Source organism: Crinia signifera, chromosome 9 (assembly GCF_055691185.1).
Source record: "Crinia signifera chromosome 9, ASM5569118v1, whole genome shotgun sequence".
NCBI lineage: Eukaryota > Metazoa > Chordata > Amphibia > Anura > Myobatrachidae > Crinia > Crinia signifera.
This window is the reverse complement of record NC_139225.1, coordinates 27503010-27513141: the sequence shown is the minus strand read 5'-3', so window position 1 is coordinate 27513141 and position 10132 is coordinate 27503010. Positions and strand designations below refer to the sequence as shown.

Sequence of the window (10132 nt, the reverse complement as noted above, 5' to 3'; positions counted from 1 at the left end):
TCTGGGACGCCATTTTGGAGGTCTGGGTGTTACGTGCATATTTTTCAAGTTTGGCTGCCGCCGCCGCCTCGGCTGCGCTTTTTTTTACCATAATTCAGAATAGACCAGATGGTTTATGCAGAGTTTGTACTTACTCTCTTAAATAATAAAAATGAGGTGGAGGTGGGGATATTCAATTAACCGTGTTCTCTTGGTCTATTAATATATTGCTCAAATACTGCTAGCGGAGTTTATATGCGGTGTCCAGAGTTTTCATATACCATTAGGTGCACTGCATCATCTGGAACCTAGGTATGTCCAGTAGAGATGTTTCAACCAGTATGTACACCACAATATACAGCTGCTCTTAGGGGTCAGGGTGCACACACTTTAAGTTCCACACATCCACAAAGTGCAGTCAATGTATAACCGGGGAGCAATAGTCCTCCTTATCCTCTGCTGGGGATAGACAAATCAGAGGCATGCACATCAGTATCCCCAGGAGCAATAGCCCATGTAAATTGCACAATGTGCGCTTCTCACCTCTGCAGCACGTCCACTGCACTGTCCATCAGAGGGTTCAGTCCCCGCTTAATCCTCCTCCCCTGTTCCTATCCTCCACCTCGAGCGGCTAGTGGCAGGGATCACAGCGGCGTTCCACTACCTCAGCGGCTGCTCTGTCCCTCCGTCTCCATAGCGTGCGCTCGTCCGGCCGGAAGTGCAGCTACGGCGTCACCGGATACTCAGGTCCGTCCGTATCTTTATTCCCCGCACTCCGGGGCTGGGGCACTGGTTCCCAGCGTCTTCCTAGCCGGCTTCCTCTCAAACGGCCGCCACACAGCTCCGTGTCACAGTGCCAGCATCAATCCCTCAGGTATCCATACTTTCTGGTTCTCTGATGGGGGAGTTGTCTTTGCTTTCTAGGGCTCAGGATATCATCCTAGGATGGTCTGTGGGAGCTGCAGCTTAGCGTGTGCAGCTGCTACTCCATGCTCCTCCAGGCCACGCCTCCCCACAGCTGATTCATTATATCTGTTAAGCGCCTTGAGTCCTATTGGAGAAAGAGTGCTTTTTAAATAAAATTATTATTATTAATTATTATTATTATTATTTTGAAGGTAAAGTGGTTGAAAAATCCTACTAAAGATAATGAGCAAAATTAAGTGAATTTGACAGGGCACATACTGGAGAATTGTTTGGCAAGGTAGTAGGGGAGATTTTGTTTAGAGGAGCAAGTCAGGAAGTAAGTACTCAACGGAGTGGTAGTAGATTGCAAAGCAGAGGTGAGGGTATGTGGTTAAGATCATAGACTAGAATGACCTTTTCCTTGGGTTTTATTACTGTAAGTGTATTTGGCTCAGGACATTGTTAACATTTCTAATCAAAGAAGCATTGTATCTCCATATAGATTTATCTTCAATTAAAGATGTTTTAGTTAAGTTCTGATGAGGCTTTGTGCAATGGTAAAGCAGAGCCGTCTCCATAGAGACGTGTTTAAAACCCCCAATAGATCTTAGAACAGAGTGTACAGATGTTTGAAATACCATTCTAGGATCCACAATAATTTTTCTGTTATTGAAATAGTCCGGTCTATCCGGCTCACGGAGAACATGCTGAAGTATATTAAATCCGGGCAAAGTGTTCCAAGATGAAGTGTTGGAGAAGTTTCCATCTACAGCAACGGTTTGAGGGAACACGTGATTTTCAAAGAGAAAAATCCCAACTCCTGGGTTCTGTTGCTGGAGACTTTCCATCAGGTCGTCCCATGTCTGGTGTTTCATTGGCAGAATTATTTCATCAAGATCATTAAGCAGCACAAACTTACTCCTGTACATGTTCCGATAGACGCAGTCATTGAGTGTTGCCAACTGGCCATAATACCCTATGTCCTTGGCGTCCATAGAATGGTGCCATGCTTGAGCTGGTCTCAGGTATTGGTCAATTGGCCATGAAATCAGCTCTAGAAAACCTTCTGCTATGTAGTATTGCAAAATGTGCTCCACCTGTGGGCTGCAGTTATTCAGGTAGATCATGACCCGTTGTGCCCCCAGTATCCGGTACATCTCCATGGCCTGTATGAACTGTAAGACGTTACTGTAATTCCCAAACATGGTGGAAATGCAGACCGTGAAGTTGGCGGAAAATGGTCTCATGTCCTGGTTTTGTATTTGGAACAGGGGTAACTGCATCATGTTTCCTGTAGGAGATGTATGGACAGATAGGTACTTGGCATTGCAGCCTGGTGGTTCTATACAGACCAAGTCCGTTGTGCCATAGGGAAACCCAAACCGATCAGTGTGTATGTCTATCTGAGCCTGGGAAACCTCCACTGGTTTGTTTATGGTACAACAAAACCAGCAGTACAGCTCCTTCACCTCTGTATGGTGGATAATGCTGAGAATACGGACTGCGCGTTTATTGTCTGTTCGACTGTCCAAATATGGAGCTATGATAAATGTCCGGTTGTCATGCAGTGGGGTAATAGTATTGGTGGTTAGTCTATGCTCACAGCAGGTACACGGAGGTTTCCAGTGTTCCAACCGAGTGTTCACAGTTTCATAAAACAAAAATCCCAGAATAAAGGTGGCAGTCAGTAAGACAGACAAATATGTTAGGTTCTTCCTTGTGATGCTGGTCATCGTATCAGGACATGGAACACCTACAGGAGAAAAATGAGAAGACACATGAGAAGGCGAAGTGATAAATTTATACATCATGCAGAGATTCAGCCAAATTTCCATGCATAGCTTGTTCATAGCCAGCAGGTGGCGCAATAAAAGGTCGACATGAGTTTTTCACAATTTCTTTAATTTTGTGCTTTTTTTATACTTTAATTTACCACATGGATTGGGATTGGCAAAGTGCTTTGGTAGCTGCCAGGGCACCTGTCCTGGAGCATTACAAATGAAGCAAGCTATGCAAGAGGATGTGGTATAGTAATTTGTGCTTAGATGTCGACATTGACACCAAGGAAAATGTGAAAACTCATCTCGACTTTTTCATCTGTCGATCTTTTTTGCGTCAACATTTTTCCTGTATCATTGTACACCAGGCGTAGGCAACCAGTGGCTCTCCAGATGTTGTGAAACTACAAGTCATAGCATGCTGTGCCCCAGTTTTAGCAATACCATAAATGTGGCAAGGCATGCTGGGACTTGTAGTTTCACAACAGCTGGAGAGTGACAGGTTGCTTACACCTGATCTGGACAATGAAATGTAGACAAAAGCGCATGAGTTTCAGATAGCCATGTGTCCTGACTCCTCAGAAGATAATATATACAGTATGTAAATTGACCCTAAAAGGAGGAAAAAAATACAATAAATGTAATAAAAAATATTGGTTTTACGACACTGGTAATACTATTAGCTGTAATTGCAATTGGCATCCGATTCATTTTAGCAAGATATATTATTAATGTTGATAAACCGTATATATGCTGGTTTTAAGATGAATAATGTTGTATTGTATAATGTACATGCATCAATCTGTGTATTATACTGAAGACCAGTGCTGTTGAGAGGTCTGCCGAGCATGGGAAATTTTTTATTTGGGGGCTGGCGGCCTAATTGTACCCTTAGGGAGAACTTGACTAGCCCTAGCCCTTTGAGTGCCAACAGCTCTGTGGGATATTGGCAGCATCACTCACCTTTGTTATATAAATTCAAATGAAAAATGTTGTGTAAAAAAAGATATTTCCTATATAAGGTCATCATTACAGGTCATTGTCATTCAGACATGCTAGGCATGTAAGGCAGCTGCCTTGAGCACCGGCCACCAGGGCCGATGAGAGGGGGTGGGGGGTGGGGCGGGTAATATTTACCCAGGCCTGGGCTTGCTGGAGGGGCCCGGTCGAGGTCCTGGTCCAACCCTTCAAATTCCCCCTCCATCCCTCCAGGGCAGCAGCACACACCTACAGCATGGGCTGTGCTGACAGCAGGCTCAGCATGAGTGTCTCGCCTCCCGCAATTAGGCCACGCAACCTAAATTTTACCGGGAGCCCAGCATACCTCTCAGTGGCCCTGCTGGCCACTGGGGGGGGCCGCCCTTTATCAGCCCAAGCAGGCCCCAATGTGTGCAGTTTCCACCTGCACCCATCACCAGCTGCAGCCGCCCGCTCAACCCCCACACCCACCACAAGCACAGAGGATTACCTGGGGTGTAGGGGTGCGGGCATGCTGCTCAGCACCGCATGTACTTCCCCCTCCCCCTTTTCCACTGGTTACCGCAGTTTTCAGTCCGTAACCAGTCTGCCCTGAGTGACCAGGCAGCCTACAGGAAGCTGGAAGGAGGAAAGCAACAACCATCCGCCGCCTCCCGCTGTTAGCGGTATGTTTCAAGCGGAAAGCTGAGGGCCTGCAGCTTCCCTTGCCCTCCGTTTGCTCCCTGGCTGGCAGCTATACCTGCTCCAGAGAGAGGGTACCTACTACATTCAATCAGTATTGTTTATGTTATTTTGCATTGGATACTTATATATTATACATTATATGCTGTGGTTATGCTACTTCTAAAATATTTGAGATTTGGCCCCCTTTGTCCTGCAATAGCTCATATGTTATATATTCGATTAAATGTACCTGTGGAGTCCTTCTGCGATGCCGACTTGGAGGTGGATGAGGATTTTACACCAATAAACCGGGACATTGACCCAGATGACTCCACTGAAAAAGTCTGGTGACTTTACTAACAAAAATACGCATAAAATAGGCTTATTCATATAAAAAAATACACCTATTTTATGCACATTCATATTTTCTGCATTGACTATGCCAAAAATACCGTAATTCGGATTTGTATTCATGGCACATTCGTATATGAATGTATACTGTCACAGGCTGGGAATTCGATGGTATCGTGTGGTGCTCAGGAATTGGGACTGACCAGAAGATGACAGGTTAAATCCAGCAGGTTTAATGATGGATTTCATATAGGAAAAAACAATAGCAACCTCAAATACGTCTTTGAGAAAAAGTCTACTGTATAACAAAAGAAATCAGCAAGTCTTTGCGTGGCAACCAGTGGCGTAACAATAGCCCCGCAGACCCCATAGTCGCAGGGAGGCGCTGAGCATGTGTGGGTGACGGGGGTCTGCGGGTCTATTGATGCGCTTCCCTAGCCCAGCATTACCCCGCTGACGCTGCTTGCTGTTGCCGCCGCCGGGTGTGTGGCCGGGACCCGCAGAGCTACGTAAAGTTGTCTGCGGTCCCGGCTCTCCTTCTGGCTGGCTCCTGATAATGGCAAAAATAGCTTTCATAAAATGTCCGCCCCCTTACAGCAGACACTTTTGAAAATGCTAGAGGAGGCTCCTCTAGCATCCTCAAATAGTGTCTGCTGTAAGGGGGCGGACATTTTGTGAAAGCTATTTTTGCCATTATCAGAAGCCAGCTGGACCGCAAACAAGTAAATCTGCACTGCGGGTCCCGGCCACACACCCGGCGGCGGCGGCAAGCAGCGCCAGCGGGGTAAGGCAGGGTTGACGTAGGGCGGGCTTTATTTTACCGGGAAGGGGGGTGCTGCAGATAATTCTGGTGGGGGGGGGCGCTGTATGTAATTATAGTTACGCCAAGAGTAGTTGAGTAGAACTGTGATGGAAGCTGGGGATTTGAAGGAGTAAATGGTGACTGTGATATATCCGGAAAGAAGAGTGAAGCTGCTAAAGACTATTGGATCTGATGAAAAGAACTGAAAGACTTTAGAATACTGGAACTGGGGCTGGAGGTCCAGAAGGGCCCAGGGACTGGATGCTGTCCAGTGGGAATGGCCAACCTGCAGAGACTGTGATGAGGTCAGAGGCCAGCTGACGTACACTGACAGGCAGGGCAGTGTGAGCACAAAGGCACTACAATATAGTCAGGAATCTCCCCAAGGATGTGCACTGTTCAGGAGACTTTTTGTACTGACACAGAACAGCCTAGGCAGATTCCCTATATAGCTAGAGGGCGGCTTCCATAGGCTAACTCGTCAGAGAGGGGAGGAGAGACATTGATCTGGCCAATTCACAGTTTGCCCACAACCAAGATGGCGTACTGCTGCGACTTCAGCTCCCTCAGCACCGCTCAGAAGCCGCCCGGACCTCGCTGCCGCCTGTTCGCCCTTGGAGACCGCTGGACACATGCCAACTGTTGACGGTCACACGGACGGGTGAGTACTGTGCCCACCATGGCGGCATGTTACAGTATACAACATCGAAAGAATACGAATAGGAATCACCATTTAAAAGAATGGTGATTTCCTCTACCTTCCCCCATGGCAGCCATTACTATGGGTTCCTCCCTTCTGGGTAGTCCTTCGGAAAAGAAAAAAAGACACCAGCCCCTATAAGAAGGCTCCACCTCCCTGATCCGGTGTCTTTTTTTATTTTCCGGGTAGTTGGAAGGGCTTACCCTGTGAAGTGCTGCCTGTAGTACCGCTGCTCAGGTGTTGGAGACCTTGTTGCAGCTGGTGGGGTCCGGTCCCAGAGTTTTGTGCCGCATGCAAGCCTTTACAGGGGTAAGCTGAGTCGGCGGCATCCTCAGGAGTACACGTACGGGCAGCGCGGGATAGCGTTTGCAGTGTACTTCCTGGCCTGTGTTACTCTCTACAGAGAACAGGCGGGTGTCAGGCGGTGCGCGGCGCAGATGGATGAAGGCGCCGGGAAGACGTCATATGAATAACAAGTAGCCGGCTGGGAAGAAGCCGGAAGACGCCGGGGACGCGTGGACGCGGAAGACGCAAGGAGTGCTACAGTGAGAAACGGAGCTGACAGTGGACGGGTAAGAAAGACTTTGAATGTCCACTGTACCACCAATGTATGCCGGGGGAAGAAATAAACACTTATGTGTGTTCTTAACAGACGGGAGTGTTTCAGTCTGGAGGCAATTGGTGCCGGAGCACGCAGTGTATTGTGTTTGCATTGGAGAAAACAGTGCTGTATTCTGAGCTGGATTTGAGGTGATTACTGGAAATTGCTTTTCTTATTGGGATTTCAATGTCCTACAGAGGTTGAAGTATATGTTTTTTGTAGTACGCACCGCCTTAGGAATATGGAAGAGGAAAACCGGCAGGCTGCTAGAAAGTCAGGGTAAGCCCTAAGAAGGAAGTATTTTTCATTTATGGTGGTGGTCATTTGTTTTTTATTTTTTGGTGACACCGCTGTATTTGACTTTAGGCGTTCTTTGTTGGTAGATCTGAGACCAGCAGAGAAAGGGAAGCCAAGCAGAAAAAATCTCATAAAGCTAAATGCAGTTCATGTGACAAGTCTTTGTCTGAGAAGCATGTGGGCAACCTGTGTGAGGCTTGTAAGACCCCACAGCAAATACCTATGGTGCAAATGACCAGTTTGGTAGATATGCTGAGAAAATCCCTGTCGGATACTTTTATGACCAAAGAGGATTTTTCCAAGATGAGATCTAAAAGGAAACATGCTGTATTAAGTGATTCAGATGAATCAGTTGAAGCAACGGGCAGTGTGCTTATGCTGGATCAAGACCCTGACATTGATGATGAGGATCAATTGCAGGACAAGTCTGATTCTGATTTCAGCCCAGACATGATTAATAACTTGTTAGGACTTATACATAAGTTACTTAACATAGAGGATCCGGCAGAAGACCTTAATTTACAAGAGATGCTGTTTAAATATAAAAGGAAAAAGAGTAAAGTTTTTCCGTTGTCCCAGACTTTAAAAGGGGTGATTTCTGATGAATGGAAGCACCCAGACAAGAGGATTGCGATCCTGAATAGGATTGCGAAAATGTATCCCTTTGAAAAGGAACAGGTGTTATCATGGGATGAAGCCCCTAGGGTGGATGCGGCGGTCTCTAGGATATCTAGAAAAACCACGTTACCACTAGAGGACGCAAACATTTTTAAGGATCCTATGGAAAGAAGGATTGAGTTGGGCCTTAAAAGGCAACATCTGGTAGCAGGGGCAGCTTTGAAGCCTGCCGCAGCAATGGCAGTGACTTCCAGGGTCCTCAGAGGCTGGTGCCAGCAGCTTGAGGCTGATGTGTTGGATGGAATAAAAAGATCTGAATTGCTCAAGATGATACAGGACATTCAATTAGCTGTACAGTTTTTGTGTGAAGCCTCTCTGGACTCTAGCTGCAAGGTCAGGAGCCACCACAGCGGCCATCAGGAGGGCTTTGTGGTTGAAGCCTTGGGCTGCAGATGTTCAGTCCAAGAACAAATTAATGTCTCTTCCGTTTCAGGGGGATTACCTGTTCGGGAAGCAATTGGATGACCTAGTAACAAAGATTTCTGGGGGCAAGTCAGTTTGGTTGCCTCAGGACAAATCTACTAAGAAGAGTATGCCTAATAAATTCAACAGATACCAGCCACAGGAATATAGGGAAGCCAGAAGTTATAGGCCTGGCAGAGCCTATAGAAGGGGGTCCTGGATGTCCAGGGCGAATTTTCGAGCCCAAAGAGGCAGAGAAAATAAATTTCCCTTCAAAAAGGAGCAGCAATGACGCCGACCCTCAAAGGGTAGGGGCCAGGCTGCTAAAGTTTTACCGAGTCTGGCAAGGGTCCACAACAGACAGGTGGGTTTTAGAGATCATTCAATCAGGGTACAAAATAGACTTCAGAACGCGACCAGGAAATCTGGTAGTAGAATCCCCTATTCCCAAGGACAAAGAGGAAAGGGAAGCTTTATTTTTAAGTTTAGAAGAGATGAAGGCTCAAGGTGTGGTCACTACAGTGCCAAGAGGACAGGAGCCTCGAGGGTGGTACTCTCGTTTTTTCGTTATAAAAAAAGCATCCGGAGGTTTCCGTACCATTTTGGATCTCAGGCGCCTCAACAAGATGGTGAGGATCAGGCCATTCAAGATGGAGTCGGTCAGGTCCATAATTCCAGAAATAAATCCAGGGGATTTTATGACTTCAATCGATCTCAAGGATGCGTATCTACATGTGCCAATATTTGAGGGTCATCGAAAATTTCTTCGTTTCAGAATTTTAGGAGTAAGTTATCAGTTTACAGCCCTACCATTCGGGTTGGCAACTTCCCCGCGGACGTTTTCAAAGGTGTTAGTGGTTCTAGTAGCAAGGTTAAGGCAAGAAGGCATAAAACTATGGCCTTACTTAGACGACATCTTGATTGTGGCAAGCTCAAGAGACATTGTTCTGCGTCACACGGAAAGAGTGATTCAATGTTTGGAACAACATGGGTGGCTCATAAATCGAAAGAAAAGTCATTTAGAGCCGACTCAGAAGATCCAGTACTTAGGAGTGATAATAGATTTGCATCGAATGAATGTGGCTTTAACTCCCGACAGGAGGATAAAGATGATTCAGCAAGCCAGCATGATGATGGAGAAGTCGGTGGTGCGTTCTCAGGACTGTATGAAGGTGCTGGGTCTCATGGCGGCCGCATTGGAGACAGTGCAATGGTCCAGGTTTCACATGAGGAAATTGCTTTCTAATGCAGTGGAACAAAGACAGCAAAAATTTGATGCAAAAAATAGTATTGACAAATGCGGCAAAATCAGATTTGGCCTGGTGGTCAGACGAGGATCGGTTGAAGAAGGGAAGATCTTTCGCCATCATGGAGCAAGCGGTCGTGACTACAGATGCCAGCCAAGCAGGCTGGGGGGCGACATGTGGCCTAGAGATTGCTCAAGGGGAATAGTCACCATCGTGGAGAAAGGCGCACTCTAATGTGAGAGAGATGGAGGCGGTAGTCAGGGCATGTTACCAGTTTCAACGTCTCCTTCAAGGCAAAGAACTCGTCGTCAGATCGGGCCGTAGTGGCTTACATAAATCGCCAAGGTGGAACAAGGAGTCGCAATCTGATGGAAGTAGCAGAAAGATTACTTTCCTGGGCAGAGAGACATGTGCTAAGCATAGTTTCAGTGTTTCTAGCAGGGAAAGAAAACCATATGGCGGACGAGTTAAGCAGAAGGACATGCTTACCAGGAGAGTGGTCACTCAACGACGAAGTTTTCAACATGTTAGTGAGGAAATGGGGTCTACCTCAAGTGGACCTCATGGCCTCAGCAGAAAACAAGAAAGTACCAGTATATTTTTCCCGCTTCAAGGATCAGCAAGCGGAGCAATGGGACACACTGACAGCCACTTGGTGGATGAGGCGAGCTTACGTTTTCCCACCGATTCCAAAAATCCCGAGGTTGTTGAGGAAAATTCAGAGAGAAGAAGTGGAGGTGATAGCGGTGC

General features: G+C 46.7%; 1 protein-coding gene across 1 annotated transcript; it reads right to left on the bottom strand.

The window, feature by feature from the left end:
- Positions 1-1224: 1224 nt before the first annotated feature.
- LOC146036817 (beta-1,4-galactosyltransferase galt-1-like) lies at positions 1225-4621 on the bottom strand. Its single transcript, XM_083160687.1, has 2 exons — positions 4555-4621; positions 1225-2638 (listed from the first exon to the last, which is right to left on the bottom strand). Exons 1-2 carry the CDS (start codon positions 4619-4621, stop codon positions 1317-1319), a joined length of 1389 nt encoding a protein of 462 aa, XP_083016813.1. The 3' UTR covers positions 1225-1316.
- Between the last annotated feature and the right edge of the window lie 5511 nt (positions 4622-10132).

Bases quoted from the DNA above. Each gene is read 5' to 3' on its own strand.
- LOC146036817 (XM_083160687.1), bottom strand. From the start codon at position 4,621: ATGTCCCGGTTTATTGGTGTAAAATCCTCATCCACCTCCAAGTCGGCA. The intron at 2,639-4,554 runs GTACATTTAATC...TTTCTCCTGTAG, and splicing joins ATCGCAGAAGGACTCCACAG to GTGTTCCATGTCCTGATACG.